Consider the following 20261-nt stretch of genomic DNA (forward strand, 5'->3'; position numbering starts at 1 on the left):
CCCGTGTACCTACCAATCACTGACTAGAGGCGGGGATATCTGCATCTGCCTGTCTCTGGGAGGGGGTCGTTCCTGCAATTGTCCATCACAGGGAGCTTTCTCCACCAGTCCATCACGGTGGGTTGGTGGCAACTCGCATCTATCCATCTCTGGGAGGGGATATACCTGCAGCTGTCCATCATGGGGTGTAGTGGCTACCTGCCTCTCTCCATCACTAGGAAGGGGACTACCTATACCTGTCCATCACGGAGAGATGAAGGGTCTAGGCCCGAAACGTCAGCCTTTCTGCTCCTATGATGCTGCTCAGCCTGCTGTGTTCATCCAGCTCTGCACCTTGTTGTCACGGCGGGGGAAGGTGTTGCTTGCAACTGTCCACGCCGGGCTGCGGGGAAAATACCTGCACTTGTCCATTTCAGGGGGATGGGGGCTGCCTGCGCTAGTCTAGTCCTGAGTGCCTGTCGAACACTGGGGAGGGGGCGCGAGTGAGCACCTGTTAATGCTGGAAAGATGGGATTAGAATCGTAACGCTGTTGTTTTTCAATGAGACTTTTTTCTGATGGGGCGGGGTCGGAATTGTATGTCAATCATGGGGTGGGCGTGGCACGTGCCGCCTGATAATCACGGAGGGGCGGGGTCCTAACATCATCAATCACAAAGCGGTGGGATCCGCTTCTACCGTCTTGTCAATTGCAAAGGGGACGGGATTTTAACTGTAGAGGGAGGCACCACTTAGCACAGTGTCAATCACGGTGGGGGCACAAGACTAACAGCCAGTCAACAGCGTGGTGTGTAGGGATTATCTCCAGGCTGCGCGGAAGGATGCAGTCCGAGTAGCCAGTCAGTAATAAAGGGGCGTTATCGTAGCCGCGCGACCAAGTGGGTGTGTTCATAACCTCCTGTCTATCAAAGAGGGAGCGAGCTCCCATTGGCTCACCTGGGACAGAAGGGGGCGGGTTGTTCGTCAACTATAAATAAGGAGGCGTGGCCCGCTGATCAGAGGGGCCCTCTGGCTGCACGCGGAGCGCCAGCTGTGGGGAGGCGGACTCGGGGTTTAATCTCCGTTAAACCCGCAGTTTCGCTCCTAGACCCCCCCGATTCGAGCGTGGTTTCTTATCGGTGGCCGCGGTTCCCTATCGTGCCCGGAGATGAAGGGCGCCCGCCTCGGGTGCCACCCTGGCGGCGGCCTTTCATGAGTGTCCCGATGTGCATGGCCGCTGTCCCCTGCCGCCGGCCTCCCCGCTTCCCGCTGCCCGTGTCGGATGTGCGCGCTGCCTGCGCCCGCCCAGCCGCCGCTCCACACCACCAGCGGCTGCCCGCTCCGTGCGTCAGCGCGTCCCGTCCGGAGCCGTAGCCCCTGCTTTGGCCCCGCACCGCCTAAGAGAGGTTAGACCAGGACACGAGCTTCCCGTCCCCTCCCCCTCTGTCTCTCCCTCACTGTCTGTCTGTCGTTCCTCCCCCGCGGCCGCCATGGAGCTGCTGTGTTGTGAGCCGGAGACCGTGTTGAGGGCGCTGCCCGACCCCAAGCTGCTGCAAGATGACCGTGTGCTGCACAATCTGCTGGCGGTGGAGGAGCGCTATTTGCCGCCCTGCCCCTATTTCACGTGCGTGCAGCAGGACATCCAGCCCTATATGCGGAGGATGGTGGCCGCCTGGATGCTGGAGGTTCGTATTCGGAGGACACAGCTCCCAATACCCAGACCCCACCCCGTCCCCGGATCGACTCCCCGTCCCCCCCCCCCTCCCCCCTTTTCCCCTCCCCGGATCGCCCCCACTCTTCACCTGCCTCTTTCCCCCACTCCAACTCTTTTCCTTCGCTTCTTCTCTTCCCCCCCCCACCCACCCAATCACCTTCACCCCTCTTATCCCAACTCCCAGGGCAGGGGATGGTAGGAGAGGAGGAAGGCTTCCATATTTTCTGTTTGATCACAAACGTGCATGATGAGTTGAGTTTGGCTTGCCTCTGGGACAGTCAGTAAGGATTTGGGAGTGGACAATGGTCTCCGTTACCATACTTTGACAGGGTAGCTGTGGTAGTTTGGAGGGACTGAGATTAAGCTTGGAAGGTGAGAGTCTGGATCTGTTGGGTGTTTTGTTGGTTTGTGGGCTGATTTTTATTTTGAATATTTTTTGGAAAGTGACATACTGCAGCAGATTGTCTTCATTTCAGCCTTTTTGATTGTGACTTCAATTCATTTCTTGCTTAATGAACTGGAGGCATGTGATGGATCAAGGCTGGTGCCAAGGCCTCGTTCACTACCAACAGTACTTTCTACGACCTTGTTATTCCTCATTTTTATCCATTTCTCCCCTTAGGTCTGCGAAGAGCAGAGGTGTGAGGAGGAAGTGTTTCCTTTGGCAGTGAATTACCTGGACAGATTCTTATCGATTGTACCAATTACCAAAAACCTCCTGCAGCTGCTTGGAGCTGTTTGTCTGTTCCTTGCATCAAAGTTCAAAGAGAATATTCCTCTGACAGCAGAAAAGCTTTGCATATACACTGACAACTCTATCAGACCATGTGAACTTCTGGTAATTTCATTAATCTATCTTCAGTTGTCTATACGTAACCCTTAGCATTTGGGGCTGATCTGTACTTTGGAGGGGGCACAATGGCACATGGTTAACACTGCTGCCCCACAGCGCCAGGGACCCAAGTTTGATTCCAGCCTTGGATGTCTTTGTGGAGTTTGCAAATTCTCCCCATGTCTGCGTGGGTTTGTCCCAACAGTCCAGAGTTGTACAGGTTAGGTGGATTGGTTAGGGTAAATTGCCCTGTGGTATCCAGAATGTAGATTAGGTGGGTTAGCTGTGGTAAAAATGAGGTTGAGGGTGGAGTGCTCTCCAAAGGATTAGTGTAGACTCAATGGGTCGAATGGCCTCACTCTGCACTGTAGGGATTCTATTATTCCATAAGTTAAACTTCCAACATGATTGTAAACTCTTTACAGTGTCTGCTTTCTAGGAAATTTGGTGTTTGGCTGGAAAAATCATTCAGGTCTTAAAAATACATCTAACATTGGGATGAATCAAATATTTTATTTGCAGTGCAGAAAAAAAATGAGAACAACTGATGAGTATCATTTTTATTCTGTTCCTTGCGATTTTGGGGGGGGGGTAGGAGGGAAAGCAGGGTGGAGGTTAAATTGCTGCTGTTATAAAGTTGTTTCTGTGGATATAATTGTGGGTAAAATCTCCCAATCTTTGATGGGTGAGCTGTGTGAGTCTACGAATTAAAATATGAAAATAAGCAAAACAAAATGTAAATGTGCTCATTTAGTTTAGCAACAATAATTTAAGCCACATTTGGTGTCATTGCTCAATAAATAATGTTAATAGAGCTGAGTTTTGTTTGAATTTCAGTGGTAAAGGTAGTATGGCTCTTCAAACTGTGAATAGTGCAAATCAGTCGTTAGCTCCCTCTAGAGGTAGATATTCAAAAGTTCACCCTAAATAGGTGCCAGTTGTGCTTTTACCATTTTTTTAAAAATGGTGTGGCCATTGGCTTGTTTGAAATATCCTTTATTTTTAATAAGAAAAGGCTTTCCAGTATGGTTTATTTCCTTTTTCCATGCACATTGGTAGCTCCCTCTAGAGGTAGATATTCAAATGTTCACCCTGAATAGGTGCTAGCTGTGCTTTTACCATTAAAAAACGTGGTTTGGCAGATGGCTTGTTTGAAATATCATTTTTTTAAAAATAAGAACAGGTTTCCCTGTATGGCTTATTTTCTTCTTTTCACTGTTCCTTTCCTGTAATGCATTTAACCTTTTCCTCTTTGTTAGGAGTGGGAGTTAGTGGTTTTGGGAAAGTTGAAGTGGAATCTTGCAGCTGTGACTCCACATGACTTCATTGAACACATCCTGAAGAAGCTTCCTCTTTCTAAAGACAAGCTACACTTGATCCGAAAGCATGCACAAACCTTCATTGCTCTTTGTGCCACAGGTATGAGTGGTTTAATATCTGAAGCTGATTCTGTTTAAGACCTATGGTTGAGAATATGTTGGTGGGAGAATAGGGAAGTTCAAGAGTGAAGCAGACTAAACTTTGCTTTGGCTTTGTGTTTTGAATGTGCAGAGAAAAGTTCCAAGATTTGAGATTCAACTGCCAAAGCAAAATTGTTCATTAATTGGGTGCATTATTGTGTGGTGTTATGATAGTTGACGGAAGGGCACAGACCTGAAGCATAATACTACTACTCTCTCTACTGTTGTTGCCAATTCTGCTTGAGTATTTCCGTTATCCTTTTTCATATGGCTTTTTGTATCTATTATTTTGCTTTTCTATGATCTTTCAATATTTGCTGGAAAAGGTTTTCACAATGGAACTTCTTATCAGTTTTCATTATTGCCTTTATTTATTCATCTATTTTGTTAAAAATATTGTCAGCTTGGAATCTTGCCTGTTTCTGTGTATTCCAATTCTGTATGTATAATAGAAACAGAAAACATGTAACATTGGTTCTACTATCCTGCCAAAAAAAGGGCTGCAGGTGCTTCCATCAGTTGAGGGTCTATTACTGTAGTGCAATAGATTTACATGGGCAATTTCCATTAGAAATGTAGTTCAGAATTCATTAACAAAACCTGCAAATAAGGACAGAATTAAAATATTAGGGCTTCACTGAGTTCACTATATATTCTGTATTGCTATATGTAAATCTTGGAAAATGTTTGTTTCTTTCATGATTTGTTACAACTCGCTGGGGTAGTGTACTGGACATTGAGCCCTGCTATTCCCAGAGTTGTCATACAAAGTTTCCAATTTACCTGACTTTCAGACCCGAAATAATGGCAAGTACAGATCTGGTTTCTGTACTAGTCAAGAATTACTACTTATTACAAATAATTAGACTTTAGTTACAGTTAAACAGTTAATATAGCTGCATAAATAAAACTCTAATCTCCATTATAAACGTCACTCACTCACTGCCCCTCGGTGTCTCTTTCTTACTTGTTCTCGTTCTCATTCTCTCTCTGTCTGTCTCTGTCTCTGTCTCTCATTCTCACTCTCATGCATGCACACAAACCAATAGGGTTAACTAGCTTATAGACAGAGTGGAGAGACAGTTCCTATATACTGTTGTTGAGATGATTTGTATAACTATTCTGCTGGCCAGCACATAACTTCAGTCATCTTTCTCCGGTTGCTTCCACTGGTTGGTGAGAGACACAAGGTGGCTATAAATAGTCTCTGACTTATCAGTTAAAGGTTATGCTGTACAATAATAGTTCCAGGAAAGAGAAACTGCTTTTCTTTAAGTTTACGGTGAGGTTTGACTGCAAGGAACAGGAAGACGGCTTCTGCGCTAGGGAAGAGCTGATCAATTTTCTGTTTCTACTGTTGCAACTTGTTCTGATGTCAGTTACTTGACAACTAATCACATTTGCTGGCAGGCAGAAATGTCTCTTTGATAACTGTTCACTAGTCCATAGTCCAGTTAACTTAGTGCCAGCAAAAACTGCATTGGTACACTCCTTTGGCTCCAAATCTGCAAATTAAACTGCAATTACTGCCTGTTCAAACAGTTCTTTGATACCTGCACTGGGTGACGAACTACTTAGTTTTCAAAACTGCAGCCATTGTATTTTTCAAAAAAAAACTTTTTCATTTCAGTCCCCAGTTTTTAAACACAAAATTAGAAACATGGTCCTCATCTAAGGATCATCTTTATACATGAGGCTAGAATTTAGCATTGTCCTTTTAAAAAAATAAGAAACGAGTCTTCAAAAAGTGCCAATTTGATAAAAGCATAGTTCTACTGGTAGCCAAGAACACTCTAGAATGGGATGCCATGGCTTTTGTTCAGTATAATGCAATAACAAAAAGCAAAGACTACTGGAATAACTATAACAGTGGAGGATGTGTGGAGTGACCCACCAGTTTGGTCCCTGTTCAGGGATTTAACATTCATAATTTAATTTTAAAGCCACCTGTCAGTTTTTGTCTGAATGATGTTGAGAAATTTGAAATGAAAAAATGTGTTGTTATACCAGTAAATCCTACAAAGAGAAATGTGTAGACAAAGGGTAGAACTTAGACCAACTGAATGGAGCTTCTGCAGAAAAATAAAATTATCTCCCAAGCATTTAACTGTGTATGAAATATGATGTAAATGGGTCAATAGACTTAATGGCAATGTAGGCTCCTACATTGAAAAAGCAGTATATTTTGCCAGTATAATCACGGTATTTGCAGTCTCTAGAGTATATTTCCAATTAATCATGGACAAATCAAAAGCTGAACTTGTGGCCCTTTTTTAATGATTGTGTCTATCAAAACTACTTTATATAGATTGCTTCATATTTACAACAGTCCAGAAAATAAGTCTGAGCAGCATGCAAATCTGTTGTTATTACCTCAGTGGAAACTTTGGGGGAGAAAAATTAGTATCTGTTGCTGATTCTCACAAGAGGTACATCCTCTGTCGTCTTTTGGACCCCACCCCCAAACTGCTTCATTACTTGGAGTTGGAAGCAAGCTGTCAGAACAGCATATTATTTTAATTGTGTTTTCACCAGCTTCTAAAGTATAATGTAAGGATAACATTTGAAAGGATTGCATTGGAAAGATGTGGAATTTGTTTTGAATTGCTTCTAAATAAGCATAATCATAATTATATTCAGCAAAGGAACCTAAAAAGTGCTATGTGAATTTCATTAATCAATAGAAATCTGTTGGGTAGACTTGTGATACAGCTGTGCAGTTATGCAATGTAAAGAGGAAATTTCTGATCAGTAATATTTATTTCTTAGACACAGACTCAAAGACACATTGAGCATTGTTGGGTCTGCGCTGTCGTGCCTCACTGGGGTAGTGGACTGGAAATCAAGCTCTGCTATTCCTGGATTTATCTCAAAAGTTCAAGATTTTTTCATAGATAAATTGAGGAATCTTGCACACTCTCTTTTTAGACCCAAGTTAATAGAACAGATCATTTTCTGTACTTAACTAGAATTGTTATTTATAATAAATAGATTCTAATCACTATCAGAATCTAATAACTTTAAACTGTTAACATGTAAATATACTTGTTAAAACGCTACTCCCCCTCAATAAAATTTGTTTTCACATGAAGATGGAAACAAAAAGTAAAATGTGCACCTTATGAGCAGAGAAAAAGAATTGGGAAGGCAATTCGATGGTCCCTGTTTCCAATGGTATGAGAAAACAGACGCCACCTCCTTTGGAGGTCCAAAGGCATTTGATTATACTGTTCACACCCACCAGCTTGTTCAGCTATCTGGGAGCTAATCTCATTTGTTGGCAGGCAGAGGACCTTTATTGTTGATGCTTGTCACCAATCTACACACCAATCAGGTACTTGTTGCCAGCTGAATTTCTCCTTGTACATGCCGCCAGTGCCAGTTTGTCTGCTACTGAACTTCCCTGATTGGTTGAGCAAATGCTAGTGTAAACAGCATTTAAAGTAATTGCTGGTAGCTTGCTCTTTAAAAATGGCAGCAATCCCTTCCCCAATCCTTAGTTTTTAAAACAGTCTCTGATGGAGCTATCTCTCTTTAAGGCCAGAAGTCATACGGCACCAGGTTATAGTCCAATAAGTTTACTTGAAATCACAAGCTTTTGAAGTACTGCTCCTTCGTCCAGTGAAGTGATGAAGGAGCAGCTGACAAAGGTGTGCTCCAAAAGCTTGTGATTTTAAATAAACCTGTTGGACTATAACCTGGTGTAGTGTGACTTTTGACTTTGTTTATCCCAGTCCAACACTGGCACCTCCACACCATCTCTTTAAGGCAACCGTGTTGCTGATGCTGGTGAGGTTGATTGTTTTATGCTGCAGTTCAAAACCATCTTGTTATACAACTTGATTAGCCAGATTAGCCAGATCAGCCATCGATATTCTGGTCTCTGTTGGGTAAATTATTTTCAATAGCAGATTATCTTTTTGCCACACTTGATAAATGTCATTTTGAAACATTACAGCAGGAAATGGTGCATGAGGTTGTGCTTTAAAATTTTCTTTATCTCCACGGTTAACTTTGCTCCAATTAAATTGTGTAGTGTCTTATATTGAAAGAAGTACTGTATCATTTGCACAATGTATATTTCTACTGCCATGGCAGAACTTTGTTTAAATTGGTCGGTCTTCCAAAAGGACAAACTACTTGTATTTACTTAATGCCGCCTCTTTTCCTGCATCCCAAGATATCGTTGAATTAGTTACAATTCGAAATAGTTGTGTAGGCAAAATGATAGTGAAGTGAGCATAGCAATTTTCCACAAATAAAATTGAATTAATTGGTTAAACTCTTGGTGATAAATGAAGATAAATAAGTGGTTGAAGAACAGTCATTTGGTTAGTTAGTTTGTCAGGCAAGGTTGCAGATTACAGTGTACTGAATTAGAATGTCCGGTGGCAAAGCACCAAATGTGCAATTGTTTTACATCTTCAGCGTGCTGAAGTGCATTTTTTAAATGGGATTTCCTGGTGCAGCGGTCATAATTCAAATAATGTGCTTTAAAGAAATATCGCAGAGCATATTATTCTGCTGGAACAATTAAGGTCACAAGGCCTGGTTGAGGTTATTTTGAGGTTATTTTGAGCTTAAGTTTTAATTCAGTTGAAGTTCTGAATTTACAATGTACTGTTTTTTTTTTAAAATTGAGATTACTTTGATTATAGGTGTTCTGATTTATCTGCAAATGCTTTTGGATATGAGGGGAATTTCTGATTAGCCCAAGTTTCAACGTTATGTAGGTTTATACGTGGCATGTGAATTGCAGTACATGTATGCTCAATATAATGGTTTTTGTATTTAATTGTGTATTGGAAAGTAAATAATAGGAATGCAGCCTTTACATTTTTAATCTATGTACACTAGTGGTAGGAAAATTTGTATTCACAAGAAGATTAATATTTTAGAAAATTCCCAATAGTTTTTATTTTATTTCAATCATTCCATAATTATTCCTTTTCCTAACAGCATTATAGGTGACCCACAATGATGTTGTCCTTTTCACATTTTTTAAAAAATCCCTTGTTAGCTTGGTTGGGTGAGCTGGCAAACCACATGTGTGAAATTGGTGCCCTGCCCCCACCCCCCAGTCCTTTTGTGAAAATGTCAGCTTGAATTCATATCAGGAGGAGGGTCATTTCCATGATTTTTAATGGCGAAGATGAGGGGATGGTTTCAAACAATGGTGCCACACTCTCCAGTTGGAGACACTTGCCTCAAACAGTTGCAGTAGTTAATTAATATGCTAAAAATAGGAGCTACTGATACAAATCACTGCCTGTTGAACAACAAAGAGGGGACATGCAGAGCTTTGATAGCCAAGTTTATGGTGCTTCTTAGAGGAAAGGAAGAGGGGAGATTGATGCTATGCAAGTCTTTTGGAACCTAGGCATTAGTCACTCTGGGCCTCCAGCCATTTTCTAGCTGTCTCATTTGCATTGTGAATGACATTAAAGGAGCTTACAACGTTCTTCGGCGGTGAAATATGTTCATGTGCCCACATGTAGGTGCAGACCTACAGCAGTGTTGGTTGGCAGGGCCACTGTGGCTTTTTATTCAGTCATTCGTGATATTTCTGAGATGTCATTTTATTGAAAAGTGGACCATATGCTATTATAGAGTTGTCTTTGGATCATTCTGTTCAGATGTAGTTTAATATGTGGTGGGAGTGAAACTTATTCTGGAAATTTTAGTTTAAAAATCATTGAGAGCATGTACAGTTTTTCAACTTTCTTTGTGCCTGTTCCTGCAGACTTCAAGTTTGCCATGTATCCGCCATCAATGATTGCGACTGGAAGTGTTGGAGCAGCAATATGTGGACTTCAGCTGGATGTTGGTGACAGTTCACTTTCGAGTTATAACCTGACAGATCACTTGGCCAAGTTCTCTCACACAGATGTGGTGAGTATTCTGTTACGCTAGTCAAAAAATTGCTGACAGTTGATTGGCAACCAATATCTTGTCTGTAAAGTAGTTTCGGTCTTTGTTGCAAATCCTTGTGGAGTTAATTTGTTCTAGGTCTAAGTAAGATAATCGTTTTAGAACACTGTTTTAGGGCATTTGTAAGTTTAAATTCTTTGGGATGATGTGTTTAAATGACCAAAATTTTGGGAAAATGAGAGAGGCTTTATTTCGTATAGCAGTGAATTTTGCACCGTGAAAAACTTAATCCATTACATTTGGAAGGATTTTGCAAAGTAACGTCCTCAGGAATGACTGGGTCTTCACTCCTGTTTCCTGAATGTGGGTATTCTGGCTTAGCACTGTACATTTATGGTGCCTTTTTTATATCATTTAAAATATAAAAATGCAACCACTTGAGGTGCTGGTTGAAGTTCTTTTAGAGAAGAAAGCTGTGCATGTGTCAGGTAGAGTTGCTGTTGTGATTAAGAGCACATATAGTTATTGAGTTAGTCTCAGTGCATTTGGAATGCAAGCATGGAATTCTGCTGTCATTGAATTGTAGAATCTTAGAATGCTTAAAAGTTGATTTTGAGTGGGTTACATTTCGAGTAGTTTAACTTGTGAAACCCAGGACTGGCGATAATAGATCATCTTTTTCTTAGAATTTACATTTCTGAAAATGTTGACGTTGTGGCACTCCTGATTTTCATATGGACTGTTCAACTGGAAGATAGTGTGTGGGGGCAAGATAATGCACAGAGGATGGCTGTGATTCAACTTATTACATCAGCTCAAAAGTCCATTTGAGAATCGGGGAGAAATAAAATCCAATTGTATTTTCAAGGTCTCGATGTTATTTCAATGTCCACTTTTAACATAACTCTAATTAGTAACAGCAAACAAATTTTAAAGATAAGCAGCTACACGCTTTGTCAGTTTGTATGTAATTTGATGCTTGCATATCATAGCCATATTTTGGCAGAGCAGATGGTCATGGTGTTTCTTTAGGTTTCTGCAGTCTTGCCATAGCTTTAGCATGACATTATTTTCCAGACATGGTACTCTACGTTTTAGTATTTTCCTGTCCAAAATAGAAGTACTGTCTAAAAGCAACACTGTGAGCTTACAGTTGTGGAGCATGAAATGTGAATAAATATACATGTTGCCTTTTTTTATTGCTATTGATGGAGTGGTTTTTGCATATTCAGGAATTCTTCTTGAGTTCTAAGCCTGAAGGCTGGCCTTTGGTTGATTATTCACCAAACTATAGAAAAAAGCTACGTTGATTTTACTGGTTGAGCAAGAAGACAGGCAATGAATCTATCTCAGCTGGAATGTAGATGATCAAACCCTGTGCTGTTGGCACACATCAGATGCACTTCTGTCTAGCCAACTTAATTAATTTGTTCTTAATTCAGAAATTACACGTTTTTAATTTTGTAGTTGTAAATTTTGTTGAGAAAGACATTTGTTAACAATTCTTTTTATTGCCTGCAGCTTTTAATCAATTATGATCCAAGCAGGAAAAGATTTAAAATGTGTCCAAAGAGTACAGTTTCATTTGCAGTAATAAGTTATTTGCTGAGCAGCTGCACAAACATCCTTTAACACTTCTCAGGCAACTAAAAGCAAAGTAGTGAAGATATTAGAGAATGGAACATGAGCACATGAATCGTGAGTGTGAGTAGACTATTCAGACTATTGAATCTTTTCTGCCATTCAATAAGATTATGCTGATCTGATTGTAACCAAGTCTACATCCCTACCTATTTTGGATAACTTTTCAACTCGCGCTTAAAAGGAATCTATCTACCTCTGCCTTAAGTATTCAAGGACTGTGCATCCATGTCCTGTTCAGGAAGTGAGTCCAAAGCCTACGGTCCTCAGAGGAAATTTTGCCAGACCTTTTTTTTTATTAAATGGGTGACTCTCAATTTTAAAACAGACACTTTTCTAAATTCCCCTATAAGAAACTTCCTGTCTAACTCTATCCTATGAAGAGCCATCAGGATTTTATAGCTTTCAATCAAGTTGCGTCTTGCTCTTCTAAATTCTAGGTTCAAGCCTAGACTGTCCAACCATTCTTCATAAGACAACTTGTCCATTCCAGGCATTAATCTAGTAACTCTTCTCTGAATTGCTTCATACGTTCTTTGTTAAATTAGATAACCAAGACATTGCATTGTATTCCAGATGTGGTCTCACCAGAGCCAAGTATAACTGAAGCATAACATCTCACTTCACGGTAGCGTTCTATTTACTATCCTAATATTTACTGTACTTGCATGCTAATCATTTGCAATTCATGATACAGTTGTAGATATGGTCCACAGATACAGTCAGATCTACTGAGCTTCTCCACTTTTTGAATTTTAGTCACTTGTTATAAAAACATACAGCTGTCAAACTATCTACGGAACCATCAATACCTGTAGATGATGACTTGATGACAAATGAGATAAGCCAAATTTGCCAGCTAGGGCTTTGTAAGTGCCAGGTGCAAATATCAGGACATTGCAATTAGGTTTTTGGGACATGTGCAGAATCTGTCAGGGACTTGGGAACAGATTGTATGATGCAAATAAGGTGCAATTATTGATGTAAAGTAATAGCATGAAATATGTAGGAAATCATTTGATGTAAGATGTACATATTAAAAGACTGCATTGACTCAAACATTACTAGGGTTGTTGATTTTTATGATGCATCTTAATAACCTAGACTTGGGATATGCAGGGCGTAGCTTCAAAATTTGCTGGAAACATAAACATGGTACTGTGAACTGAAGAGGATGGTGGTAGACCTCAAGAGGACATAGGATAATGAAATAGAAACATATAAATTAGGAGCAGAAATAGGTTATTTGGCTTTTTTGGGCTTATTCTATCATTCAGTAAGATCATGGCTGATCTTGGTAATTCACTTTCCACATTCTCATCTAACCTTGATGGCTGTACATTCTTGTTGGGCAAAGTAATTAATCTGCCTTCTCCTTTTAAAGCCTTCTGAGGCAATGTGTTCCGAAGTCATGCGGCTGTCAGAAAAAATATCCTAAATTAGAAGGGTGAACCCTACTTGTGAAACAGTGACTGCTATTTGTGGATTTGCCCACAAAAGGAAACATCCTTTTCACAATCTCTTTAAGACTGTTCAGGGTCTTGCATATTTCAATCATGTCACCCCTCACTCTTCTAAATCTAGTGAAAATAAGCCCAGTATGACCAACCGTTCCTTATAAGACAGCATGCTCGTTCCAAGTATAAATCTAGTAGACCACCTCTGAACTCTGTCCAATGCATCCTTTTTAAAAATACATCCTTTCTTAAAATACTGCATACAGTATTAGTGATGTAGTCTCATCAATTTGAGCAGCTGTCAGATGAAACTGACATGGGACTTTTTTGTAAGAACAAAGGGGCAATATAAACTGAAAAGTTTTTAATTCTAAAGGTGAAGAATGTTCAAAAAGTCATGGGATTCTTAGTTTTATAAACAGGCATGTTGTAGACAAGGAAGTAATGATAAAACTTCCCCAGACCTGATGAAGGGTTTCGGCCCAAAACGTTGACTTTCCTGCCCCTAGGATGCTGTCTGATCTGCTGTGCTTTTCCAGCTCCACATTTATTGACCCCCAACCCCATAAAACTTAGTGCTGGCTCAACCTCAGCTGAGGGATTGTGTCCAATTCCAAGCACCACAACTCGAAGGACTTGAAGGTTATACCATGTGCAGGAAAAATTACAAGAGTAATTCCAGGGATTAGGACTTCAGTTGAATAGAATGGTGAAGCTGGGTTTGTTCAGTTTAAAGAATAGATGGTTGATAGGACATTTTGATAATAGTATTCAAAATTGTAGTGGTCGAGATGGAGGAGATGGAAACTGACTTCGTTGCTGGAAATGTTTGAAACCAGAGGAATTGATATAAGATGAATGCTAAGAATCAATAGTAACATATTTGGATTTGGAGTATGATGGGGGTAAAATCTAATTGAGGGCTCTGACAGTGAATTGATGAACATATGAAGGAAGAGAATTTGTGGAGTTTGAGGAAAGGGACCGACCAGTTGCTTTTGCGTAGAATTAGGACATACACTATGAGCTGAATGACTTAATTTGCTGCGATCATTTTATGATTATTAAGAATGGAATGTGTAAGATTCTTAGAACTCCCAATACATAAGGAAGCAATTTTAACTTGTTTGGGAGATGGTAGTTAGACAATTAGATTAAAGCATTTGAACTACTGGTATGCAGCGTCTATTCATTGATAGGTATGTTCTTGTTTGTGTGCATTTTGTAATACTGCAAATAAACCCAAATAAGTAACTAATATACTGTTAATGAACGACCTGGTCTTTCCACAGATGAGTCTGAACCCACTGGTCAATGAAATGCAACCAAAAGGTACTGTTAGCTGCACACAAGACAGCATCACTCCCAATTGAAGCCAGCACCATTGCAGATACACCTAAAGGGGAAAAGTTCATGGTGACTTTTGAATGAAAGTTAGCAAGCAAGCACTAATTTAGAGCAGGAAAGAATAACCGCTAAAGGAATGGAGTCATACAGCACAAACAGTCCCTTCGATCCAACTCATCCATGCCGACCAAGTTTCCCAAACTAAATTAGTCCTACTTGTCTGCATTTGGTGCATATCCCTGCAAACCTTTCCTATTCCTGTGCCTGTCCAAGTGTCTTTTAGATGTTGTAATTGTCCATGTGCCTACCACTTCCTCTGGCGATTCATTCTACATACAAACCACGCTGAGTGAAAAAGTTGCCCCTCAGGTCCCTTTTAAATCTTTCTCCTCTCACCTTAAAACTATGCCCCCTAGTTTAAGTCCCCCACCCTAAGGAACAGACCTTTGCTATTCACCTTATTTAGGCCCCTCATAATTTTATAAACCTCTAAGGTCACTCCTCAACCACCTATGCGCCAGTGAAAAAAGGTCCCAGCCTATTTTTAGAATTCAAACCCTCAATTCCCAGCAACATCCAGGTAAATCTTTTCTGAAGCTTTTCCAATTTAATAGTATCCTTCCAATAGCAGTGAGACCAGAACTGTACTTAACATTCCAAAAGTGGCCTCACCAACGTCCTGTAGAACCTCAACTTGACGTCCCCAGCAAATCACAGTGTGAACTGGAGGAGCAACATCTCCTCTTCAAACTAGGCAGTTTACAATTTTCTGAGCTTGATGTTGAGTTCAACACCTTCAAATTGTGAACCCCTTCCTTCTCTCTCTTTTAGCTTTCCTTGTTACATTCCGTCACCCTCTCTCCTCTTACCACCCCATCCCAGTGGGACTGCCTGTTCTTTCCAGTCTGGTAGTTAGAGACACTATTCTTCTGCTATTGTCACACTCTGATCACTTATTTTGAACTATCAACATCCTTTCTTCCCAGCACTCCAAACACCCCCTCCCACTATTTACATAAATGCTACCCACCTCTACACTTCACTTTACCTCTGATAAAGAGTCACCCAGACTCCGTGTTAGCTTGCTTTCTTTCCATAGATGCTGCCTGACCCACAGATCACCAGCATTTTTTGTTTTTGGTTATAAAATAAAGACTCACTTTACTGAATGTCCTTCCTTGATTGTATGGGAATACAGACCTTGGTGAGATTGTCTTAGTCATTAGAAGGCATAGGAGTGGAAATTAGGCCATTCGGCCCATTTAGTCTGCTCCACAATTCAGTGAGGGCTGATAAGTTTCACAACCCCATTCTCCTGCCTTTTTCCCCATAACCTTTGATCTCCATAACAATCGGGAACCTATCTGTCTCTGTTTTAAATATACTCAATGACCAGGCCTCCATAGCCTTCTGCGGCAGTGCATTCCATAGACTCACCACTGTCTGGCTGGAGAAGTTTCTCCTCTTCTCCATTCTGAAGGGTGTTCCATTTACTATGATGATGTGTTCGGGTCCTGGTCTCTCCTGCTAATGGAAACATCTTCCCAATCATAGAATCCCTACAGTGTGGAAACAGGCCCTTCAGCCCAACAAGTGTACACCGACCCTCCGAGCATCCCCCTATAACCCACCTAAGCTACACATCCCTGAACACTACGGGCAATTTAGCATGTCCAATCCACCTAATCTGCACATCTTTGGACTATAGGAGGAAACCGGGGCACCCGGAGGAAACTCTGGTAGATATGGGGAGGATGTGCAAACTCCACACAGTCGCCTGAGGGTGGGATCAAACCCGGGTCCCTGGCACTGAGAGGCAGCAGTGCTAACCACTGAGCCACCGTGCCACCCCTAAATGTTAACTCTATCCAGGCCTTTCAGTATTCTGTTAAGTTTCAATTAGATCCTCCCTCATCCTTTTAAACTCCATACACCCAGAGAACTCCAGTGTTCTTCATGTGCTAAGCCTTTCATTCCTGGGATCATTCTCGTGAACCTCCTCTGGACCTGCTGCAGGGCCAGTACATCCTCCCCGAGATACGGGGCCCTAACTGCTCTCAATATTCTAAATGTGGTCTGACCAGAGCCATATAAAGCCTCAGAAGTACATCCCTGCTTTTATATTCTAGTCCTTTCAAAATGAATGCCAACATTGCATTTGTCTTCCTAACTACAACTCAACCTGCAAGTTTACCTTAAGAGAGTCCTGCACTAGGACTCCCAAGTCCTTTTGCACTTCAGATTTCTGAATTTTCTCCCCATTTAGAAAATAGTCTATGCCTCTATTCTTCCTACCAAAGTGCATGACCTCTCACTTTCCCATGTTGTATTTCATCTGCCAATTCTTTGCCTACCTGTAAATCCTTCTGCAGCCTTCTCACTTCCTCAATGCTACTTATCCCTCCACCTATCTTTTGTGTCATCTGTAAATTTAGCTAAAATGCCCTCAGTTTCTTCATCTAGATCATTAAATGTATAAAGTGAAAAGTTGTGGTCCCAACACTGACTCATGTGGAACTCACTAGTCACTGGCTGCCACCCTGAGAAGGACCCTTTCATCCCCACTCTCTGCTTTCTGTCAGACAGCCAATCTTCTATCCATGCTAGTACCTTGCTTCTAACACCATGAGCTGTTATCTTACTCAGGAGCTTCCTGTGTGCCACCTTGTCACAGCCCATCTGGAAGTCTAAATAGATAACATCCATTGGGTCTCCATTGTCTAACCTGCTCATCACCCCCTCAAAGAATTCTAACAGATTTGTCAGGCATGACCTCCCTTTTGATGAATCCATGTTGACGTTGCCCTATTTTACCAAGTATTCAGAAATTTCACCCTTCACAATTGCCTCCCAAAATCTTACCAACAACTGAGGTCTGGCCTGTAACTTCCTGTCTTTTGCCTCACTCCCTCCTTAAATAAGAGTGTTACATTAGTGTTTTTTTTTTTTTCCCCAGTCCTCTGGGACCCTGCCTGACCCCAGTGATTCCTGACAGATCACCACTAACGCCTCCGCTATTTCTTCAGCTATCTCCTTCAAACCTCTGGAATGTAGTCCAACTGGTCCAGGTGATTTATCCACCTTCAGATCTTTCAGGTTTTCTCGCACCTTATCCTTAGTGATGGCCACCATACTCGCCTCTGCCCCCTGACTCTCTTTTTGCAATGTCACCTGTATCCTCTACTGCGAAGACTGAAGCAAAATACTTGTTTAGTTCCTCTGCCATTTCTTTGTTCCCCATTACTACTCCAGCATCATTTTTCAGTGTCTCAATGTCCAATTTTGCCTTTCTTTTACCCTTTATATATCTAAAGAAACACTTGCAATGTTCTGTTATTACTGGCTATTTAACCTTCTTACTCATTTTTTTTTTAGTTGACTCAACGGATACTGTTGAACACCTTAAATGAGGTACATGCTGCAGAACACATAGCCATGGCATTTGAAAGTGCTATATTTAAGTTACCTAATATCCGTACGGTTGTGATTGTAGTCTCAACTGTGCAGACAATAAATCAGGATCTTTCTTGCATCTATTCTCTGCAGTAGTGCAAGTTTTGGGGGCCAAACCGCACGATGCAGTTGTCCTCATCTTCCACTTAGCAGGAGATTGCTTTCTTTTATTCTCCCCAGAACCATTCTGAAACCTCATGGACGCAAGCTGTTGCATAGTGATTTGGCCTTCAAGCGTTCGGGGGTGTGGAAATATACACTTCAATAATAGCATGTGTGGAATACCCATGGGACCAGGTGATTGGCAGTCAGAGTTATTGCACATGAAGGAAAGTTCCACCTTTTTGAAATTGAAGTTTAAAAAGAGTCCAGCCAATGGGAACTGTCATACTCCATCTCATGTATGTGTAATACTGTAGTTCTTTACCTTAGGGAGCTTTGCAAATAGGTTTGAAGCCATCCACCAAGTGACACTTGCTCAGAAAGAGATGCATGATAGTAACAAGTGTCATAAGCAAACAAGTTCATGAACATACAGGGAAAATGTGATGGTCCAATATGTAAAATATATAAATCACTACTGAGAAGTTCAGTGAAATTAATTGACCTTTGTGTATACATTGTACTTTTTTCCCCTCATTTGTTGAAAGCCACATGAAGGCAACTTTCTGTAGTAGTTTAGTGGGTGTGAATTTTGGTGTGAGAGGAGATGGCAGAAAGATTGGCAAAACCACTGACACCATGCCCATCCTGCTTTGATCTGATTTCTGAAGTCTGGATCATTGTATTCTAAAGTTTATTTAATTTTGAATATTCGTCTGCAGATTTTGTCTCAATTTCCAGCTTCCAACCAGAAACAATTCTTTTTTTTTATTGTATCCAGTATTTTAAATAAAAGGGAATTCAAAGAGTATTATTTGACTCCCTCCTTACCTTAGGTAAGCATTTCAGTAGATGACCCATGCCTTTGTTACTTGACCATTCAGGTATTCTCCTGACCAGCCTTGCATTCTCTTATTCAACATAAACTTGAACTTATTAAAAACTCTGCCTGCATCATTACATGCTCCCAAATCTCATTTCACACAAGACTGCTGTGCTTGCTGGCCTTCCGTGGCATAGGATTAAGTTACTATTTCAGTGGCTAACTTTTGACTTGCACATCAATGAGTTACTGCCATTTTCTGCCTTTTTTAGGGCAGTCCCTTGACTAAGCAGATTCAATCTGCTTTATTTAAAAGTAAATAAAATTTGACAGGTAAACATTAATGATCAATAACTGGTTCATTCTCCATGGCAAAGACTGTACCAATGAGGGTCCGCTTGCCAGCCAACCAGCAGAGTCTTCTGATTGTATGAATGTTGTTTTCGCTTTACTTCACTGTTCTTGCAAATTGTTTTGAACAATGCAAGATGAAAGGCTTCAACAAAATGTCTTTTTTAAAAAAAATGACTTGATTAAGCAAGTGAGAAATTGCATTTTCTTCTGTTTATTTGTGGCTAAAACCTGTAAATAAAAGTCCTATATCAAAAGTAAGGTCATGGGTTCATAAGGTTTTATATCTCAAACTTGTGTATGATCAAGTTAACAAATATGAAAGTGCTTTTAGGTAAAAAGTTTTTGCTCAAAGACAGCAATGGTTTAGTTTTGTAAATGAGTTGGTTTAAAAGAGAAACTTAAAATATGTTACAGACTTGTGTTTTAGTTTGTATAGTTATTTTGAGCTTTACATTGTTTCAGGCATAATTGCAGATTTACACATGGTTCTTGTTAAATAAAGTTGATCAATTTTAGGGAAAACTTGGATGTTTGAGGACATTCAGATGATAGTATGTCTCCCTCTGCCCTACACACACGCGCGCACACCATTCACACTCCTACACGTACACAATCATTCATATACCATTAACTACATAATCTAACCAGGCACTATTTGTTTGGTGCCATATGATCAAGATCTATGAAAGTAGTAAGCCAAGAGGAATAAATTATTTTTAATTGACCGGTTCAAATGTGTTATGACATACCTCTTGAGCAATTGGGACTTGAACCTGGACTTCGTGATCCAGAGGTATAGGGGCTCTGGTTAACAGGAATAAGGATGATTTTATAATCTATTCGGCATTTCAAGGAACAAATTAGGAGATAGGAACTGTGATCATTAAGATCTTCATGACTTGTGACATTTTTAAAATAACCCATTCAGTGATATTATCATAGACCTCTGGAGCAGGTTGGATTTGACACAACTACTGCCACAAGATCCCTCAGTCCATTACTTCTAAAGAAACCAATTTGTAATTAAGAGTAGGGGACTTTGCTAATTTGTGTTTGACCTTGTGCTATTCATGCGTTGGCAGCCCAATTAGAGTTCAAGCTGTCTGATTAGCTACTACCACATGTGCATGTTAATAAACTGTGATGTTAGTGGTTGTGCAAACAAGAAAAGACAAAGATAACTTGAGTCAGCAGAAGAGAACAAGAGGCACGTGTCCAGTCAACCAGAAA

The 20261-nt window shown here is 40.8% G+C and overlaps 2 protein-coding genes across 3 annotated transcripts in view; one reads left to right on the top strand and one right to left on the bottom strand.

Annotated features, from left to right (window-relative positions):
- Window positions 1-866: 866 nt before the first annotated feature.
- On the top strand, window positions 867-11550 carry LOC109920353 (G1/S-specific cyclin-D2-like). 2 transcript variants are annotated; one of them, XM_048610305.1, is made up of 5 exons: window positions 867-1662; window positions 2314-2529; window positions 3783-3942; window positions 9727-9875; window positions 11376-11550. In XM_048610305.1, the coding sequence occupies exons 1-5, from the start codon at window positions 1468-1470 to the stop codon at window positions 11484-11486; spliced, it is 831 nt and encodes a 276-aa protein (XP_048466262.1). In that variant the 5' UTR covers window positions 867-1467; the 3' UTR covers window positions 11487-11550. The 2 variants fall into 2 exon arrangements, with proteins under 2 accessions (XP_048466262.1, XP_048466263.1); XM_048610306.1 differs by lacking the exon at window positions 11376-11550 and adding an exon at window positions 10541-10570 and having other exon boundaries at window positions 874-1662.
- Window positions 11551-14137: 2587 nt separating this feature from the next.
- The window catches only part of LOC109920351 (fructose-2,6-bisphosphatase TIGAR), a 13479-nt gene continuing 7355 nt past the window's right edge, over window positions 14138-20261 (bottom strand). The window contains exon 5 of the mRNA XM_048610586.1: window positions 14138-14182. Within this exon, the coding sequence (XP_048466543.1) occupies window positions 14138-14182 (45 nt within the window). The remainder of the gene's footprint in view (window positions 14183-20261) is intronic.

The sequence above is a fragment of the Rhincodon typus genome, chromosome 22 (assembly GCF_021869965.1).
Source record: "Rhincodon typus isolate 14 chromosome 22, sRhiTyp1.1, whole genome shotgun sequence".
In the NCBI taxonomy this organism is placed as follows: domain Eukaryota; kingdom Metazoa; phylum Chordata; class Chondrichthyes; order Orectolobiformes; family Rhincodontidae; genus Rhincodon; species Rhincodon typus.

Coding starts and splice junctions, on each gene's coding strand:
- LOC109920353 (XM_048610305.1), top strand. CDS start 1,468: ATGGAGCTGCTGTGTTGTGAGCCGGAGACCGTGTTGAGGGCGCTGCCC. Junction 3,943..9,726: donor CATTGCTCTTTGTGCCACAG/GTATGAGTGGTT, acceptor CTGTTCCTGCAG/ACTTCAAGTTTGCCATGTAT. Junction 9,876..11,375: donor AGTTCTCTCACACAGATGTG/GTGAGTATTCTG, acceptor TATTGCCTGCAG/CTTTTAATCAATTATGATCC.